The sequence below is a fragment of the Hemiscyllium ocellatum genome, chromosome 18 (genome assembly GCF_020745735.1).
Source record: "Hemiscyllium ocellatum isolate sHemOce1 chromosome 18, sHemOce1.pat.X.cur, whole genome shotgun sequence".
NCBI lineage: Eukaryota > Metazoa > Chordata > Chondrichthyes > Orectolobiformes > Hemiscylliidae > Hemiscyllium > Hemiscyllium ocellatum.
Window position 1 is genome coordinate 81,084,527 of NC_083418.1, and position 21,577 is coordinate 81,106,103.

The 21,577-nt window shown below is 41.0% G+C and overlaps 1 protein-coding gene across 1 annotated transcript in view; it reads left to right on the top strand.

The window, feature by feature from the left end:
• ano1a (anoctamin 1, calcium activated chloride channel a) overlaps positions 1 to 21,577 on the top strand; it is a 200,217-nt gene that overhangs the window by 111,259 nt on the left and 67,381 nt on the right. The window contains exons 13-16 of the mRNA XM_060838674.1: positions 12,451 to 12,533; positions 12,654 to 12,665; positions 17,018 to 17,092; positions 17,792 to 17,866. Of these exons, the coding sequence (XP_060694657.1) occupies positions 12,451 to 12,533; positions 12,654 to 12,665; positions 17,018 to 17,092; positions 17,792 to 17,866 (245 nt within the window). The remainder of the gene's footprint in view (positions 1 to 12,450; positions 12,534 to 12,653; positions 12,666 to 17,017; positions 17,093 to 17,791; positions 17,867 to 21,577) is intronic.

Below are 21,577 nucleotides of genomic sequence, written 5' to 3' on the forward strand. Positions count from 1 at the left end.
TTTGTTTCAGAATCCACGATCCTGTCTTTTTCCCAATCACCACCTTTTTCCCTGTCTCCATTGTCCTCTCAGGCAGAGGTCCACAGTTGTACATTCCCTCCAGGGAATAGAATTCCCCTCATTGCTGCCCTAAAATAGTGATTTCTAATTTTAAAACCGCATCCCCATTTTAGGCCTTGCCTATGAGAGAAAGTGGTAGTGAGCTGCTGCCTTGAACTGCCACTGTTTATCTGCTGCAGATTGTGACCCACAATGCCCTTCAGGAGGGAATTTCAGGATTTTGACCCTGTGAAAATGAAGGAATAGCTACATATTTCCAAGTCAGGATAATGAGTTGCTTAGAGGAGAACTTGCAGGTGCTGGTATTCCCATGTACCTGCTGCCCTTGTCCTCCTAAGTGGTTGTGGGTTTGAAAGATGCTGGGCTAGAGAGGTCTTGGAGAACTTCTGCAGTGCATCTCGTACATGGTGTATATACTGTTGCCACTGAGTGCTATTGGTGCAGGGAAAGGTTGCTTGTGGTTGTGATGCCAATCAAGTGGCTGCTTTGTCCTGGATGGTGTCAAGTTTCTTGAGTGTTGTTGGAGCTGCCCCCATCCAGGCAGGTGGGGAGTATTCCATCACACTCCTGATTTGTGGCCTTGTAGATGGTGGACAGGCTTCGGGTAGTCGGGAGGGGAGTTACTCACTGTAGGAAAATATGCTCTATTGATGCCCATTATGGTTTAATCCAAATTGCAATTCAGTGTATTTCTTCAATAGTAAACAGTTGGAACATAAAACTCAGTTTTTTTAGTTTTGTTTTGTCATGCTGCTGAAGCAATTTTGTGCACAGGACCAACATTTTCTCTACATTGGCTAGATGCTTTCTCTCTCACACTATGTATGCTCAGAATGGTATTTTAGTTCAATGGCTACGATGTAGCTGTTAGTACATGGAGTTATTTCAGCATGATGGTGAAGAAAATAAAATTAATAAAACCCATTGTGCACAGCCTGTGGAAGCAATCAATCCTAACGGACTCGAACCACCCATTGACTCTCCTGGGAGAAATTATTTTCATGTAAATATTCCCTGATTCCCAAAGGTAATCAAAAACATTTCCAGGATATTTCGCCATTCCCCCACATCACCAGTATCCAGTCTTGGCTGACTGCCTTTCAGCTCTTATTTCCACAGCTGACCCCTGCACCCAAGCAAAAGACACAGCCTGAACTGTTCAGACACAATTGTATCTGGTCTATTATCTGCCCCTTAAGGAGACTGGTATTTGTCCATTGCATTATGATATTTTAACTGATGTGTGGCTAACCCTTGGAGCAATGATCAAATCTTCCTTTCCAGATGTGTTGGTGTAAGCACTTGGATCTTATTCCATAAAGTTTCATTTTAAAAAGTGTTATTTTCAATGTTAGATTTTATTAGAAAAGGATGAAATAAAGGTTTAGTTTACTATGTTTGTGTGAGTAATCTCGATCAGTTATCGAACATCCTGAATCAAAGGAGCGGGAAGGCAAATAATGTTGAACAGAGTTTGAATTGAAATCCCTCTTGTTTTTGTGTAACTATGTGGCCGTAAGAATTAGATCATTTTGTTTAGAAAGCAGATTTCTAGGAAATAAATACGATTTTATATCTGCCTTTCACTCATCTTGGGCCAACACCTTGACTTTACAGTCACAAAGAACTCCTTTTGGCAGTGTCGGTACTTCTGTAATGATAGAAGAAAACAAATGCTATTTCTTTGAAGGATAAAGGCATGTTGATGACCTGTAGTTGAACTATGTCTAATATTTTTTACAACATATTTAGAATTGTAAAATCATACAGAACAGAAGAGGCCCTTCAGCCCATCGAATCTGCACTGACTAAAAATATTAATTCTACACGGGTCCCACTTTCCCACGCTAGACCCATAGCCTTGAATATTATGACACCATGTGCTTTTAATACTTGTGGTTTCCCTCCTTGATCATCCTCCCAGGCTGTGCATTCCAGATTCTCACTGCCCTCCGGATGAAAATGTTTTTCCTCCAATCCCCTCGAACCCTCCTGCCTTTCACCTTAAAAGTATTTCCCCTTGATTTTGAACTTTCAACCAAGGGGAACAGCTGCTTTCTGTCCATGCCCCTCATCATCTTGTACACCTTTCTCGAATTCCCCTGCTCAAACTTCTCTGCAACAAGATAAACAGCCTGAACCTGATCAAGCCTCACTCCATCCCAGTCATCCTGGTGAATCTCTACTGCACCCCCCTCCAGAATAAACAAATACTAAAGATGTGCATTTAAGATTTTAAAGGCTATTTGGTTTCACCTTCAATCACTCTAATATTTGTCAGTAACCTGAACATTCTATCAATATCAGTATCTGTTTCCCACTTTAACTGCCCTTTCCCTGAGTGAACTCTTCCTTTTGAGAGGACACTGAAACATTACCCAGACTGCTCTGGGGCTGTAGTTACATGGAGCCCAGACCACCCAATGGCTGGTTTCCTTGCCAGAAGGATGTTTGTGCACCATGTGGATGTTTTACAATAACCGTTGATTGCTTCATGAGATTAAAGCAAAATGCTGAAGAAGCTCAGCAGGTCTGGCAGCATCTGTAGAGAGAGGAACAGTTAATGTTTTGACTCTGATATGACGGGTCACACTGAAATGGAAACTTTAACCCCATTTCTCACTCCACAGACACTGCCAGACTTGCTGAAGTTTTCCAGAGTTTTCAGGTTTTATTGCAGATCTCAGCACCTGCATTATATTAAACAATTATAGTTTCATGATGTTAGGGTTTCAATCCCAGTCTGGGTAAGGGGAAGTGTGTGTGTATTGGGTGGTACACATACTGCTATTTGTATGTGATTATCTGGGAGAGCAAATGGAACCAGTTATTTTAAGTTAGTAACTAAAATGTAAGTCAGACACTGTTGTTTAGCGTGTGCTCTCTCACTGTTGTGGGCATAGTCAGAGAGATGTACAGCACAGAAACAAACCCTTCAGTCCAACTTGTCAATGTTGACCAGATAAAATAAATTAATCTAGTCCCATTTGCCAGCATTTGGCCCATATCCCTCTTAAACCCTTTCTACTCATATACCCATCCAGATGCCTTTTAAATGTTGTAATCATAACAGGCTCCTCCACTTCCAATGGCACCTCATTCCATACGCATGCCACCCTCTATGAAAATGTTGCCCCTTAGGCCCCTTTTTAATTCTTCCCCATCTTGCCTTGAACCTATGCCCTCTAGGTTTGGGCTCCCCTAAGTTGGGAAAAAGGCCTTGACTATGTATCCTATCCATGCCCCCTCATGATTTTATAAACCTCTATAAGGTCGCCCCTCAGCCTCTGACGCTCCAGGGAAAAAACCCTTAGCCTATTCAGGCTCTGTCCAGAGCTCAAACCCTCCAACCTTGCCAACATTCTTGTAAATCTTCTCTGAACCATGTGTGCTTTAATTTCTTTGGTTGATAAAATGGTAAGAAGAGAAATGGAATGAATTTTTGATTGTGTTGATCACTTCATTTATTTGATGATGTCAGTAAATGTACAGCTAAGTATGTCTTTAACTATTGAAATTACAATGAAATGGTCCATATCACCATATCCCCACTCTTGGTTCATCTCCAGGGTTTGTAATGTACAATTGTATTCTAGAATGGCAGCATTTAGTAGTCTAACAGGTATTGCTCCATTGGTAAGAATTTAGTTTACAGATGCCTAATCTTCAAAGTTAATGTAACTCTAAGAGTAATGGAGCAATTGAGGTTGTGCTTGCTTTTTTAAAACAAAAATTCATTAGGCAAACTGTCATGTTGGCTGCTTTTCAATTGGTCAAAGACATCTACATTAAAATGTTTGCCTCCAATGTAGGTTGAACAGTGAATGCACTTTAAAGACCATAAGAAGCAGGAAAAGCAGTGGGCCAATTGGCCCTTTTTGAGCCTGCTTTGCCCCTCAATAGGATCGTGACTGATGTTTCTCAAATCTACCTCCTGTCCTTTCCCTGTAATCCTTGATTCCCCAACTGATCCAGAATATGTCTTAGCCTTAAATAAACACACGGACTCTGCCCCCACAGCTGTCTGTGATAAGGAGTTCCAAAAAGAGACAACCCTCAGAAGAAATTCCTCCTCCTCTCGGTCTTAAATTGGTGCCCCTTTATTCTGAGACAGTGCCCTCTGGCCCATGAGGGGAAACATCCTCTCAGCATTGACCCTGTCAAGGTCCTTAAGAATCTGATATGTTTTAAAGAGATCACCTCTCATTCTTTTGAACTTCAGTGAGTCGACTCCCAATCTCTTTAGCTTTTGCTGAAGATCTGTATCTCTGAGATCACTATATTAGCACTCCGAAGGTGACCATGAACACAACCCGTGCCACGCTGCAGCTGTGTCTCTGTCAACTTGTAAATGGTTTACAATCAGAACATGGCTACGTTTCTGGTGAAGGTTGCTCCTGAACCTGCATCCACCATCTTGTAATGACCGGGCTTTCAGGATAATTTGTATTTTGTTTTTTTTAAGAAATCCTCCATGTAATCTCTGACTTGATGTGTAAAAATGAAACCTCATTTCCAAATCATTGAACTGAATTGACTTCCTTTCCTTGTAGAGAGGGCACGTTCTGTTGGTCTTACAACATTGGGTTAAACCAATCGTTTTCCACATTACACGTACACACGGGAATGAAAACCGCTGAGTTTTTGAGATACATATGAAATCGAAACGTGTATGATTGAGTCTTTTTAGACAGATGAGATCCTAGTAAATGGGAACCCAAATGATCTCGAGCGAGCCAGTGTCATTTCTGTTTAAAATAAATTAACAACAGAGGGGAAAAAAAACCTGGAGGTGTTATATGCTCAACCTGATACTGTGGAAGAAAAATATTTTGTGGAGACATTCTTGTTGTGCTTGTTTTGCTTGTCTAGGCTAGCCTCGTTCTTACTCTACGGATTTCTCTTCCTGCTCCCTTGTGCACTTGCCCAGCTATTTGGCAAATGGAGAAGAACATCTGTGTCCAAACATTTGTTGAACGGTGTATTATGCTACTTCTCTGTGGAGTGCACCTGGTACCTGATCGCTCTATAGTTTGCTGTGGGATTCCCATTTTGCTTAAAGTAACTGTCCCTTTAGTGTACCTAAAGGAACTTCCCTCATTGGGGGATGCCATTGTGTTTATGTATTTTCCATATTTTACTTATCATTACTTTTAAAATAGCTGTTTTTAAATAGAACAGTTACATAACCCCTGCTAGGAATTATTAACTTAACGGAGAAGGATGTCTCAAACAATTAATTGGTGCAGTAGTACAATGTTTCTGACAAGTGTTTTATTTCAATCTCCTTTACTCTGTGTCCTCATGTTCCACAGCTCATGTTTCCTGTTCCACTTCTTTCCTCTCGCAGAACTGTTTCCCATGTGGGTTGGTGAACAAGTGAGTTTGAATCTCTCTTGAGAGATCAGATGCTGAAGAGAGGTGTTCTCTCCCCACTGGAGGATGTGAAACATAATTAATTTTCTTCAGTAACAAGATATCTGACCTCTCTGTGCTTGTGGATTTATCTAAACCTATCTTGGAGCTACAGATGGAGTCTTTGCATTCTGGAGATTCCAAACTGGCATTTACTTATTTGCCAAAAATAATTTTTGTCTTCCTCGCTTGTTTTTATAAAGCTGCCTCTGACCTTTTTAAAACTGATTGTATTGCCATCAATGCTCCAAGACCCCACTGCTCTCATCCTCCTGGTGCTCAGTGCAGTCAGCGTTCTGGCTGAGAATCCCCTCCACATTGGTTCCACCTTTTAAACCTTGGACATGGATGTGTTTTTGTTAGCAATTTTGGCACATGCATAACCTCCTGCAATATCAGAGTTTCGTCTCCGGGAGGTACAGTCTGAAACTCCCTACCCAAAAGGGTGTTTGAATCAGAAACTCTGGTAAGATTTAAGTAGTTTTTAGATATTTGTTTTTTCCAAAGCATACAGAAGTATGGGCCAAGAGCTGGAAGATAGTGATTAGTGAAATGGGATCTTTGATCAACGTAGGCCAAATGCTTTCCTTTTGTACAGAGTAACATGGCTACAAATGGTCAGATCAGCCATGATCTGGTTGAAGAGCAGAGCAGACTTGATTGGCTGAATGGCCTTGTGCTCCTACATTTTGAGGCCTTTTATGCTGGATCTTGTTTTCCTCTTGCACCCAGTGCAGTGGAGTTAATACAGCAGCAAGAGAACTGGCACTCCATTGAAGGACCACTTCCAAGGAACACTTATCCAAATCTCCCTTTCGTGCAATATATTCATGGTCAGTCTTTCAGTTTTTTTTTGGGTTTTTGGGGGGGAGCGGTGGTGGTGGGAAATGTTGGGTAGGGTGATGGTGAGGTTTTATTCTGAAATACGCAGTTCGATATAAGAGTAATTTGGCTGAAGGTCAGCCATGTTGATCTGGTAGCTGTATGGGCCACAGTCAGGAATGGCCAGCTGCCTTTCTGAAGATCATTGAGTTGGCTAGCTACATTTGTGGAGTAATCTATTTGCTTCATTGATACAATTTTTTTTTGTTGTCTTTTGATTCCTTTTCGTTTTAAACTGATTTTTCAAATTTGTAAATTATCAAGGTGGTATTGAAATGTATTTTCTGGATCATAGATTTATCCCCCTGGATTAGTTGTCCATAATATAACCATATTTCTTGATTTCTGAAATAAGATATGTTAAGAGAAGTATTTCTGTCATTATAACTGTGTGGTCTTGAACAATTCACTACAATAGGTGGTGAACAGTGAAGATGATCATCTGAGTACAACAGGACCTTGAATAGATGGGCCAATGGACTGAGGAGTGACAGATGGAATTTAATTTCGATAAATGTGAAGTGTTGCATTTTGGTAAGGCACACTAGGACCTTATCATTAAATGTATAAGTCCTGCCCTGGTGTGCCTTACCAAAATGCAGTACTTCACCACATTTATCTAAATTAAACTCCATCTGTCACTCCTCAGTCTTGCCAAACAGAGACCATGAGGTGCAGGTGTATAATTCCTTGAAAATGGAGTTGTGGGTAGACAGGATGGTGAAGATGGCATTTAACACGGAGTATAAGAGTTGGGGTGTGACATTGAAGCCGTACAGGACATTGAGGTCACTTGATGAGAATACTGCATCCAGTTCTGGTCACTCTCCTCTCTGAGGGATGTTGTTAAACTTGAGAGGGTGCCACAAAGATTCATAAGGATGTTGCTGGGACTGGAGAGTTTGTTATACAGAGGCTGAACAGGCTGGGTCTGTTTTCCCTGGATCGTTTGAGACTGAGGGGTAACCTTGTAGTGGTTTATAAAATCATGAGCATGGATAGGGTAAATAGCTAAGATCTTTTTCCCAGGATTGGGGAGTCCCAAAACCAGAGGGCATGGGTTTGCAGTGAGAGGGGAAAGATTTAAAAATGACCTGAGGGTGGTGTGTATCTGGGATGGGTAATTACAATGTTTAAAAGGCATCTGTCTGGATATGTGAACCGGGAGGGTTTAGAGTGATATGGGCCTAATGCTAGCAAATGGGACTAGGTCAGATTGGGGTGTCTGGTCATGTAGACAAGTTGAACAGAAGGGTCTGTTTCTGTGCTGTGTGACTACTTAGTTAACCTCGTGATTAGTTCAGTTGGTTAGATTGGTTTGTGATGTCAACAGTGTAGGTTCAATTCCTGCACTGACTGAGGTTACCATGAAGGGCTCCCCTTCTCAACCCTTCTCCTCACCTGAGGCATGGTGACCCTTGGGTTAAACACCAAACTCCAATGAGAGAGCCGCTCTGTGGTCTGGCAAGGCCATGGCAACTTTATCCGAACTATTCAACTGTTCGAATTGAGGATAAATGGGCAGTGTATGTTTACATTTGAAATAAACTAATTTTTTGAGAGTTTGGAGCCCCACCAGTAATGCTAGTTTAACCTCGATCCGAACATGATTCTCCACTTTCAATAAGTTAAAATGTCAGTCAGCGAAGTTCTGGTACTGAGAACAAACTATCTCGGAAGGTCTACAGAAAGAGATTGCTGGGGAGAGTTGGTTTGTTTTAACAAAATATACTTTTTTTTTAAAGTAAACTATGATCAGGTTAGGATGATTTATGGAGAATCTATTTGACAATGGAAAGAAACATAGCTGCTTTACTTTCAGTATCAAAATACAAATCTTATCAATACCTGTAGATATTTAAAACCACTTATTCCAGCTGTGTCAAGACTAAAGCATGAATTATATATGTATATCTTATATTTGCAAAGTCATTGGCATTGTAATACTGAGTACAGCAGAATTGAATGGCACATGGAGAAAAGAGACAAGATGATTTCCTACAATCATGAAAACTTGCCCCATTCTAAATTGGGCAATATCAGTAAGAACTGAAAATGTGTTGCTGGAAAAGCGCAGCAGGTCAGGCAGCATCCAAGGAGCAGGAGAATCGACGTTTCAGGCATGAGCCCTTCCTGAAGAAGGGCTCATGCCCGAAACGTCGATTCTCCTGCAATTTTAACCTCTAATCTCCAGTCCTCACTTTCTCCTCCAATATCAATAAGAAAACAGAAATCCATGTTTCTGATCTAAAATTGTGTGGGAGAACAAAGTTTTAAGATTTTCCTTGAGCTTTGGCAAGGCCAATGTTTAATGTCCATCCTAATAGCTTTTGAAAAGCTGGTGGTGAGCTAACTTGATCCATCTGGTGCTGGTAAGGAGGGAGCTGCAGAATGTTTTGACCCAGTGACAGAGGGACTACACACTATTCCGACTTGGCAATATATTGAAGTGTGGGTTGTGGTATTGCCACGTGTCTGCTATCCATATTCTTCTACATGGCCAAGATTGTGAATTTGCGAAGGCTCGTAACCAGTTATCTTTTGTTCAAATGCATGTCAATTGAAAGAGAACTCTCATCGGTGAATGCAGGAACTGTAACTTAGAAATACCAGTGGATGCAATGGCCTAGTCATCTTGTTGCTAAACTAGGAATTCAGAGGCCAGATAATCATCTGGGTTTGAATCCCACCACAGCAGATGGGTGGAATTTGGATTTAGTTTTTAAAAATCTGACACTAAAAGAATAAGCCGATTGAAACCATTGTGGGTTATCGCAGGCTGACCTGATGCACTGATACTCTTTTTAAGAAAGGAAATTGTTGTGGCGTGTGACTCCGGACCCATTGCAATGTGGTTGCTTCTGGGCAATTTGCAATGGTCAATAAATGCTGGCCCAGCAGATGATGCCCACATGCCGTAACTGAGTGTATCTGCTACCCTTGCTCTTCTGAATGCTAGAGGTCATGGGTTTGGAAAGTGCTATTGAAGGAGCCTTTGTGAGCTACCAAGAAGAAGAAGTTAGAGATTTACAGCTGGTCAAGTCTATGGTGGTCAAAAATAAGCGCCTAACTATTCTCCTTCCATTTTCCAGCCTAGTAAGCTTTGACATCGCAATCGCACATCTAAATATTTCTTAAATGAGGGTTTCTGTTTCCCCCCACCCTTCCAGGCAGAGTTGTAGATTCCCACCACACTTCAGGTGAGAAGGATTTTCCTCCCATCTCCCCTGGACCTCCTGCCCTTTCCATCAGTCTGTGCGCGCCCTAGTCATCACTCCATTAAGGGGAAAAGTTCCTTCCTGTCTACCCTATCCATGCTCCTCATCATTTGTCCATCTCCATCATGTCCCCACTCTATCTCCTCTGCTCAAAGGCAAACAACCCCAGTCTGTCCAGTCCCTTTATCATTGATATTCTCCAGCCCAGACAACAGGGAAGAACGAGTTTACGTTGGTTGAGTGAGCTGCTGCATCCTTGATGGTGTCAATCTCCTGGAATGCATTTGGAGCAAGTGGAGAGTGTTCCTTCTTTGTGTATTTGAAAATGGTGGGCAGACGTTATGGAATTAGGGGGAAGAAAGCTGTAGATTACAACAAGTAGTCAGTATTCCACTATTAATATTCCATGGGAAAATCACCCACTGTAATCCTCCACCTGTCACCACTACCCCTCCCCTCCAGCCCCTATCCTACCCTGACAAATTCAGCCTGCAAACATGGGTGTGTTTATCTCCATTCAGGACCTGCATCAGAATGGAGTGTAATCAATCTGGAATTAAAAACTAATTTGGTTATCAAGGTTGCAAATTGGTTGTTCTCAAAAACCCATCTAGTTCACTAATGTCCTCCTCGGGAAGGAAATCTATTGAAAGTCTGGAGTCTCGTACACAGGCCAGACTCTGAGGAAGACAATGTGGTTTACTCTTAACTGTCCTGTGATAGGTCTTAGGAATCCATTCAGGTCAAGGGCAGTTAGGGACAGCAACAAATGCCCCTCCCAGTAACACCTTGTTTTCCTGAAACCAGTAAGGAGAGAAAGAAATTAAAAGCTAATGTTGAGACTGAGAACTGCGAAATCTTAATGGAAAGATGGGTTGCTGACCTTTGGGATAGTTCGGGAGGGCAGAGGTCATGGTAAATCAACAAGAAGCAGGGAGCTTGGGGTCATGGATGTGGACGTCTGAAGTTTTACTAATCAGATTCACTCTTTGTTTTGAATCATTGTTTTCTTTACAAATTTTAAATTTTGCCATAAATAGAGAGAATCTTCCCCTTAAATTCCAGGGAGGCAGCATGGATGTTAGATACTTTGCTGAATACGCATGTATGCTTGAGCCAAGGCAGTAATATTATTTTGATTCTGTTACAGTCACATAGTCAGAAATAGAATGTCACATCAGGTATTCCAAGTGCTTTTCCCCTGGAGATTCAGCTACATCTCGCAGAGGTTATGTCAAGTCTAGCTTACAAAGGATAATGGACTGTTAGCAAAACAAAATATTTTAACGGATGATCTTAGCAGAGAGCTTGACTGGCATCGTGTAACAATTGCTAAATATTATCAAAGTTGAGCTTTGACTATTTATAAAAGAATTAAACAATGAGTGCACATTTTATGCAGAGACTTCTTGACCAGTTGGTTGTTTACAACTGCATTTTGAGGTGCAGGGACTTAGGAATTCCTCAAGAAAAATGAAGTCTTGAGGTACATCTCAATCATCAACCATATGATCATTGGATAATATAATAATAATTGTGGTGCTGACGAAACAAGAAATCTGTCTCCATGAGTTAGTGTGTGACAGATCTAGACAAGTTGAGGGATTCCTATCTGTAGCCAAGCGTTCTAGAAATGATAATCCAAAGACAACTGTTTCCCTCAAGAAAGACAATGTTGTTATTCATATTGCTGGAGCTGCACCCATCCAGGCAAATGGAAAGTACTCCCTTACATGTCTGATTTGTGCCTTGCAGATGGTGGACAGGCTTTAGGGAGTCAGGAGGTGAGTTACTCACTGCAGGATTTGGAGCCTGTGATCAGGTCTTGTCGTCATAATTTATGTGTGGCCAGCTCCATTCTGTTTCTGGTCAATGGGGGTGTCCAGGATGTTCCTAATGGGGTGATTCAGTGGTATTCCACTGAATTTCAAGGGGAAACAGTCCATAATAGTTGGTAATATGTATGCAACAGTCTGTAATATGGATAGTTTTCCACATAGTCAGATAGTTACTTATGACCAGCTTGGCTAGGGATGGAGTAAGTTCTGGAGCATGAGCTTCAACACTATTGCCAGAATGTGGTTAGGATCCCAGCCTTTGTAATACCAAGAAATGCCTGAAGGCACTGGATATGTGTGTGAATCAAATTGGCTGAAGACTGGTCTCTGCAGTGCTGGGGACCTCTGGAGGAGGCCAAGATGAATCATCTGCTTGGTATCTCTGGCTGAGTTTGGACAGCATACGTGAGACCTTTGCTCTGATATGCTGGGTGGTGTTGAAGTCCTCAGAGATAACAGCTGGAAGTATGGTTTCTTTGCAAAAAATCTTCTGAAACCTTAAGTGTAGAAATTTGCTGTATCTTGATGAACAGATCCAGATATTTCCAATTGGGTGTAAATTTTGGAATAATGCAAGTGATTGAACATTCTCTGCTGGAGTGGGGATGGCTGATATTCATGATGTGGGAGTAGACAGCCGAAGGTCATGGAGAACGTGGGATCTGAACCTCATCTTTTATTCAAATCTGATGCTCAGGTTGTGTCAAGTCTGGTTCAGCATCAGACGTTTTCTCGAGCCATTGTAGGGGATGGTGGCTGGGAAACTGAAGCAGCGGCTCTGACCTTCATCTCAATATACTGTTACACTTCTAACATGTTTAATTCCTTCATCAGAAAAGGATTCAAATGCCATAAAATTAGTTCCAGAAGCGCTCTCCACTTTTCACCGAAAAGCCTGCAGTAAAACAATGGGGAGGACTAAGAATTATTTTAAATGTATCTGTACAAAAGCTGTTTTCAGTTTATTAAACAATCTATTGTTTTTAATTTGTTTCTGAGACAGGCAGTCTTTTAACAGAGTACTATTTTGCTTCCAGCTGCCATGTTTATGGAACACTGGAAAAGATGCCAAATGAGGCTCATCTCCAAATGGGATCTGTCTGGGTTTGAAGAAGATGAGGTTAGCCTTCAAAATTTGTTTTCTGAAATTTCTAAATTTATATTAAGTAAACTATCTTTTCTCACTGTGTTTTACAGTTTAATAACTCTTGTTTCTTCTTCTGTTGCTGACGGCTTGAAGGAACGATTAAAGGTTGGAACTTTTTAAAATTAAATACTGTACACCTTTTAAAGCTTTGCCTAACTAAGCTTCTGAGTAATTCTTGTATGGGGTGGGCAGGAATATAATGTCATGTGTTTTGGAACTTTAGTGCTTTTGCTGTCCTTCCTATGTGTTCCATTGTAGGCAAGACACGGTCATTTGGTAATCGCTAACAATTGTTTTAATGTTGGGATCTTTGTCTTCGGGCTGGAAGGATTTTTCTTGTCATCCAGTCAGTTATTTCAGTTGGGTAACTTTAGAATTTCAATAAAATGATGATGAAGCCAAGTGCAGCAATGTTCAGTTACTTTAGAAACTGGGAGTCTGATTTTGATTGTTAGTAGTTTAGAACATAGAAGGTTACAGCTCCATACAGGCCCTCTGGTCCCAGACGTTCTGTCGATCTATGAAACCCATCTATCCTACATTATTCCATTCTCGTCCATATGCCGATCCAGTGACCATTTAAATGCCAGTAAAGTTGGCGAGTTGCAGGCAGTGCGTTCCAAGCCCCTGCTGCTATCTGAGTAAAGAAACTACCTATGATATGGGGTGGCATGATGGCTCAGTGGTTAGCACTGCTGCCTCTCAGTGCCAGGGACCCGGGTTCAACTCGGGCAACTGTCTGTGTGGAGTTTGCACGTTCTCCCTGAGTCTGTGTGGGTTTCCTCCGGGTGCTCCGATTTCCTCCCACAGTCCAAAGATGTGTTAGGTGAAGTGGCCATGCTAAATTGTCCATCGTGTTAGGTGCATTAGTCAGGGGTGAATGTAGGGGAATGGGTCTGGGTGGATTATTCTTCGGAGGGTCAGTGTCGACTTGTTGGGCCAAAGGGCCTGTTTCCACACTGTAAGGAATCTAATCTAATATCTGTCTCACATCTATCGCCCTTCAGTTGAAGTCTATGTCTTTCCCCCCCCACCGTGCTAGCCATCACCATCCCAGGAAAAAGGCTCTCCCTATCCACCCTATCTAACTCTCTGATTTATCTTCGGTCAGCTCTCAACCTTCTCTCTAACGCAAACAGCCTCCAGTCCCTCAGCCTTTCCTCTTCCATCTATATTTGGCAACATCCTGGTACAAATTCTCTGAACCCTTTCCAAAACTTCCACATCCTTCCTATAATGCAGTGACCAGAACTGTATGCAATACTCCCAAGTGCAGCTACACCAGAGTTTTTTGTTCAGCTTCAGTATGATTTCGTGGCTCTGAAACGTTATCCTTCTTCTAATAAAAGTTAACACACCATATGCCCCCTTAACAACCTTATCAACCTGGGTGGCAACTTTCAAGGATCTATACATGTGAACACTGAGATCTCACTGCTCATCCACACTACCAAGCATTTTACCATTAGCTCAGTACTCTGCATTCCTGTTACTCCTTCCAAAGTGAATCACCTCACACTTGTCCGCATTAAACTCCATTTGCCACCTCTCAGTCCAGCTCTGCAGTTTATCTCTGTCCCTCTGTAACCAATAACATCCTTCGACACTATCCACAACTCCACCGACCTTAGTGCCGTCTGCAAATTTACAAACCCATCCTTCTACGCCCTCATCCAGGTTGATTATAAAAATGACAAACAACATGGACCCAAAACCAATCCTTGTGCTACACCTTGAGTAACTGAACTCCAGGATGAACATTTCCCATCAACCACCACCCTCTGCCTTTCAGCTAGCCAATTTCTGATCCAAACCGCCAAATCACCCTCAATCCCATGCCTCTGTATTTTGCGCAATAGCCTATTGTGGGGAACCTGATCAAAGCCTTAATGAATCCATACATATCAACAACTTCATCCAGCTGTTTGGTCACCTTCTCAAAGAACTCAATAAGGTTTGTGAGGCACAACCTACCCCTCACAAAACTGTTGACTATCCCTAATCAACTTATTCCTATTGAGATGATTATAAATCCTATATATTATATCCTTTTCCAACACTTCACCTACAATCAAAGTAAGGCTCTCTGGCCTATAATTACCACGGTTGTCCTGACTCTCCTCCTTGAACAAGGGACAACATTTGCTACCCTCCAGTCTTCTGGTACTATTCCTATAGACAATGATGACATAAAGATCAAAGCCAAAGGCTCGGCAATCTCCTCCCTGGCTTCCCAGTGAATCCTCCGATAAATCCTATCCAGCCCAGAGCTTTATCTATTTTCTAACACCACCTCCTTCGGAACCTCAATTCCATCTTGTCTCGTAGTCTGTTTCTCCGTATTCTCCTCGACAGCATTGTCGTCTTCACGTGTGAATACTGGTGAAAAATATTCATTTAGCGCTTCCCCTATCTCCTGTTCCTCCACGCACAACTTCCCATTACTGCCCTTGATTGGCCCTAATCTTATTTTAGTCTTTTTTTTATTCCTGACATACCTATTGAAAGCTTTGAGGTTTTCCCTGATCCTACCTACCAAAGACTTCTCATGTCCCCTCCTGGCTCTTATCTCTCTCTTTAGGTATTTCCTGGCTAACTTGTTACCCTCAAGCACCCTAACTGAGCCTTCATGTCTCATTCTAACATAATTCACCTTCTTCCTCTTGACAAGAGATTCAACCTCCTTAGTAAACCACGGCTCCCTCACTCGACCACTTCCTCCCTCCCTCACAGGTACATACTTATCAAGGACATGCAGTAGCTGTTCCTTGAACAGGCTCCGCATTTCAATCCAAAAGAGAAAATGCTGGAAAATCTCAGCAGGTCTGGCAGCATCTGTAAGGAGAGAAAAGAGCTGACGTTTAGAGTCTAACTGACCCTTTGTCACAGCTTAAAACAAGGGAGAAATAGGGAGGTGTTTATACCAGGCTGGGAGAAGGTGAGTCATGGCTCCAGAAGCAAAGGTAGCAATAAAGAGGTGATAATGACAGTGCCTCGAGAGATTATAGGGAGATTAGGAGCTGTGAATGATTAAGGCTGAAGCCAGTGCTGTGTGACAAAATATGTGGGCGATGGGTGAATTAGATGCAAAATAAAAGCACAGGCGAAGGGTAGCAAAGGGGGAAGAGGAGAGGAAAAAGAGAGTGGGGAGCGAGAGAGAGACAATCAAGAAATAAGAGGTGCAGAACAGTGGGAAAAAAATTTTAAAAATGGATAAATAAAATAAATGAAATAAAATTATGGAGCAGAATGAAAACGCAGGGGTCGAGATGGATAATCATCTGAAGTTGTTGATTTCAATGTTAAAATCTTCGAGTAAAAAGTGAGGTCTGCAGATGCTGGAGATCAGAGCTGAAAATGTGTTGCTGGTTAAAGCACAGCCCTTTCCTGATGAAGGGCTTTTGCCCGAAATGTTGAATTTCCTGTTCCTTGCATGCTGCCTGATCTGCTGTGCTTAACCAGCAACACATTTTCAGCTCAGATTTCAATGTTAAGACCGGCAGGCTGTAACGTGCCTAGTCAAAAGATGAGTTGCTGTTCCTCCAGTTTGCGTTAGGTGGGCAATAACATAACAGGTTGAAAATAACTAAAATGGTTAGGTGAGTATTTAGGGTGAAGCAATAGACAATAGGTGCAGGAGTAGGCCATTCAGCCCTTCGAGTCTGCAGTACCATTCAATATGATCATGGCTGATCATTCCTAATTAGTATCCTCTTCCTGCCTTATCTCCATAACCCTTGGTTCCACTATCCTTGAGCAATAACTGGTGGGATCGGGATTGGGGGGAGCTTTCATCTCCTGTCTGTTGCCTCTAGTGTCCAGTTGGATGTCTGCACTGTCAATATCCGATCAGCAATAGCCAAATAAAGCTGTCTGCAATGTGAGCTTTTCTCCAGACATTGTCTCTCCCAGTAAATTTGTTCTCAATAATGAACTTGCCATATGGTCCATGACTAGAGGTTGAATTACTTTTACCTCAACAATAGCTTATTAATAGACTCCTGAAAGAATTACTGCTAGCAGTGAGATGCCTGTGTTTTTCAGTGAGAAAAGGGCAAATAAAACTAAGCTGGAGCCTTCAGTAAGTGGCGTTTATTGATTTATAGAGTAGAGGCAAATGTGTTGAGCGTCATCAAACGAAACAGTGGCTTCGACTCATTTTGAGGAGTTTTTGAAAATGTTTCGTCCGTTTATGTAAAGCATGAGTCAACCCCTATTCCTTGACACACACAAAGGCAATCCAAAGTTGATGAGGTTTAATAAAAGAAATGATTTTTTGCTTATGCATCCAAATATAATTTGAGCTCCCGATGATTGTAATAGATGATGTAATAGAATATGGGTATTCAATGGCTGGAAAGGTTTAAAGAAGACAAATTACTATATTTTCAATTGCTTTCTCTTAATTTGTAAATGCCAAGATTTTTAGTTCTCTTTTTCTCTTTGGAAACACACAGGATCATCCACGACCTGAATATGAGGCCAAGGTTCTGAGTAAAGTTTTGAAGAAAGAACTCGAAAAGAAGGAAGAGGTATGAATGAACTTTCTAACGAGTAAGCTTGGCATTTTGTCTTTAGACTTGGTAAAATGTTTGGCAGTTTCCAAGTAGATCTTCATACAGAATTTTTGTGTATGCAACTTTAATTGATTTGCGTATCTTTCCAAGAAAAATGATGTTAGTTACTCTAGTTGTCTGTTGATCATTGAGTGCCTTTATTAAAATGCTTGATATTCATGGATTGTTTAATATAGTCCATTGCAACAATGTCTGTTTACATCTAAGATTAGAATTTGAATCCTATCCAGTGTATTGAGCCTTCTCCCTGTGCAATTGGAAGCACGGCCCAGTATGAGACTGATGCTGCCTATTGTGATTGCTGGGAGATGTCTTGTCAAAAGCTGGTTAAATCGAGGAGAAAAATCTACTCTCTTTACACTAGGGAGTCTTTGAGTCGAGGGTAATATATATTGTCGGATGAAAGTGGATGGAGTTTCACTGTTGATTGGCGCATTCACAACATGTCCTGAATGAGTTTGATGCTAAAGCTGTTTTAAAATGGATTTCACCATGTTGAGTCCAGGAGGAAAGTTTATCCCCTTTCATTCTCCACCAAAAGAGAATCGATAAGTTAAATAACTTGGTTTTGGATCCAGTTGTAGTCTATGATGATGCTGTGTGACTGAATGTAATCCTTCCTATGTGGTCCTTTTCTCTGCCTGACCTCAGAAGACATCGGAACCAGTGGATGAACAGCCAAACAAATGGAAAAACAGAGTGTGGTCTGCCATGGCCGGGGTCAAATTGGTACAAGTTGAAAATAAAACTGCTTATTCTTTTCTCCCAAGTTTGTTCAGAAAGACATGGGCCAAGCTTGTTTACTTCAAAGCTATTTTTCATTGTAGTAAAGTATCCGTCTAATGTCAGCTGCTATTTCAACTCCATACCACAATATAATTAGAGCAAATAACTATGAGGTTCAGTTCACTGTCAGGAAATAGAATCAATGAAGAAATTAGTTTTCCTTGTTTAAGATGTTGGTTTAAAGTGCTTCCTTTTTAGGATTACCAACATTCACTAGGGGTCATTGGTTTGGCTTCTCTTTCTGACCCACCACAAAGGTCCCATTCATAGCCGAGCTCCATTAATTAACAGGTGAAATGACTGTTCCACAAATGAATTAGTGATTTATTTAAACCAAAAATGATCTAAATTTTGAAGGAGTATAATCCTATTTGCAGTGCCAGTCTTTCTCAACAAGCTATACGTTTCCAAAGCTTTTTCACATTATATCTAATGTATCTGATAGTTGGTAATACAGCAAATTTAGAATGGCTGTGCATGTGAGTAATTATGTAGACACGTTTTAATTCCGTTTTGTTCCAAGTCACCTTGGTTTGGTTGCCACTGTGCATGTCCTAGTGACCTTTGTGCACCATGTGATGTATTTTGTGACGCATGACTAGTACTGTAGTAGCTTCATGTGGTGTTGTTACTCAGGGGCTTACATGTGCTAAGCTTCCCATTTTGATGTTTGTCCTCATTGATATCATGTATTAGTCATGTCAGAAAGCTTGAATTTGCATCTACCTGATAAGGCCTCTAAACAATACTGATGGCCTATAAGTACTTTTAATGGAAAAAGTGACAACATGGCTGTCCCATGAATTAAAAGGGAAGTGAACTGGCAGCAATCTCTTCTAAAATCGTGAAGAGCTGAACGTGCGAAGCAACTAGATTCAATCATATAATTCACTATTTTGATTTGACATTCATACTTCAGAGTCATCAGAAAGAGGGGTAACTTGTCTTTGTTTGGATGTTCATATGAAGTACTGATACCATCTTCATGTCTCTCTCTGCACGCACTTATGAATTTACAAAAAAAGTTGATAGTAAAGGTGAAGGGATATACGGGGTATATTGGACTGAAGAATGAAGCAGTTAAATGCTGGATAAGAATCTAATTGAGATGAGTGAGATTACAGATGCTCAAATCATAAATTGATACTGTTTAATAAGATCATAAAAACCAATGTGATGTTTAAGGAAGGATAACGGGGAAGTTATGTTAGACTTGTGTGGAATCTCGACCAGACCACCCTTGGAGAATTATAAAAACCGCTGGTCTCCATATTCTTAAAGCTATACGAAGGCCCTGGATAACGTGCTGAAGAAATTCCAGGCTAATTCTGAAACTTGGACATTGCAAGTATCAGGATAAACAGTCTGAGGCTGTTTTCTCCCAAAACTAACAGATCAGTAAGCAGAAGTTTTGGGGATTTTTTTTTGGTTGGCATTAACCTTGTTTTGCCTGAAGTGGAAAAATGTTTAGGTATAAATCTAACTATATCAAATAGGGTATTCAGGAGAAATGGTTTTAAAGAATGGTGAGAATATAAAACATCTTGCTAAAGTAAATCACAGGAACAAATCAGGAGTGTGATGGAATATTTTCCACTTGACTGGGTGGATGCAGCTCCAACTATATTAGAGGTTCAACAACAGCCAGGACAAAGCAGCCCATTTGTTTGACACCACATTGACAAACATCCATTTCCCCCCTCTAATGATGCTCCGTAGCATCCGTACATACCATCTACAAGATAAACTGCAGAAATTCAGCTTTGACATTATCATCCAAACTTGTGACCCCTGTCACCTTGAAGCACAAGGGCAGCAGATGTGTGAGAATGCTTGTTAAACACCTGACCACTAAAATATTGATTGGACAAAAGCTAACCATATATCTTCCTAGTCAGATTTAGTTCCAGTTCCACTCCATGAACATCAGCAACCCTAGTTATAAATGTTATTGAATCAGAATGATGAGATGTTATGATACACCTCCTGAATCCTGGTACATTATCTCTGTATAGGAAGAACCTTTCCACTGTGGGTTACAGATGGGTGACGAGTATCTGTCCAAATATCCCTTAACTCACCTAGATCCATGATCCGCTGTCTAATTATATTTGGTCTTGAGCATTCTAGACCCATCCAGTCAGACTTCATGTCGCCTGTGGGTTCCTGGCCAAGCTGCTCAGCACCCTGGCATGGAACTATCACTATTCCTTCATTGAGTCAAAATCCTGGAACTCTGTCCATAGCAGCACTGGACATGTCAGGAATGACAGAATTTCATGAAGGTAACTCATCACTATCTTCTCCAGAGTAATTAAGTTTCGACAATGCATTGGCCCAGTCAGCAATGCCCTCATTCGGTGAATGATACATTAAAAACGTTATACAGCTTTGTATTCTTCATTTCTTTATCTGAACTACCCTTCACTGAATCAACTTGTGCATTTTAAGTTAACAATGTCGGATGATAGTCAAACAGGTTTATTTGGAAGCACTAGCTTTCCAGGTACTGCCTCTTCAGGTGGTTGTGGGGCATAAGATCATAAGACACATAATTTAGAGCAAAAGTTTAGTGTGCTGCAACTGAAATTATATATTGAAAAAGACCTGGATTGTTTAAGTGACTCGTCTTTTAGAATGACCATGTTGGTTTCAGTTCTTTCATATGTAATTCCCAGAACTTTTGTAAAAAAAAAAGTTACATTCTCAAGTGAACTTTAACAAAGGTAGCATGTCAGCTCAGATAATGCATTGAAGGTGTGAGGTGCCCTGTGAGAGTTTCTGTGCCCCAATATTCAGACTGATTCTAATCTAAAAAAGGATTTACAGAAACTTACATGCGTTCATGCATTTTTTGAGCAAAATGTTATTCTGCAAGTACAAATTCACCCCACAAACCCCCGTGTATGTTTGTGGTTGGGGGGGGGGGTGCAGGAAGGTAGTGGTGTGAGTATCTGTGAGAGAGTATAACCAGTATAAGTCTGAGAGGGTGCATGTTTGGGGGAGTGTGGGGTGATGTGAGAGCTTGTGAATCAGCAATTAGCTGATGCTGCCATTGTTTAGTTTACAGGATTAATGACGCAGCAATTTGTAACATCTAGTTCTCCATCTTCCTAAACTTCTCAAATGAATCAAGAATACGTGACAGTTCATGTGACTATCAGCTGATGCTTCAATCTTTCACCTTTGTAACTGTCCACTTTTCAAAATTAATTTCATCATGTATAGATATGAAAGGTATATTCCTGACTAAAAATTTGTAAAATAACTTTGGAATTTTAATAATTGGAAGAAACCGTGAATCTGGTTGAAAGTCAACAGCTCACTTTGAGCTCTGTCCTTGTATTTTTTATAACAATAACACAGGCCTTCTAAGAAACTTCCATTTTCTATAGTATTCTAACATCATTGTTTATAAAATGAATTGCGTGGAAGCTGGCTGATTTGTCTGCAGTTGGTGGTGTTCTGGGCACAATGACCAATAAGTTCAAATACTTGCCAACAGTTCATTTTGGACTGAAACAGTGGCAGTGTCCAAACACCATTATCCACTATGAGGAGAAAGATAACACTTAGCTGAAGAAACATTTGGTCTAGCCAAGGCTAAATACCTTGCACACTATTTGATCATACTTGGACAGTTCCAGGTTGGGA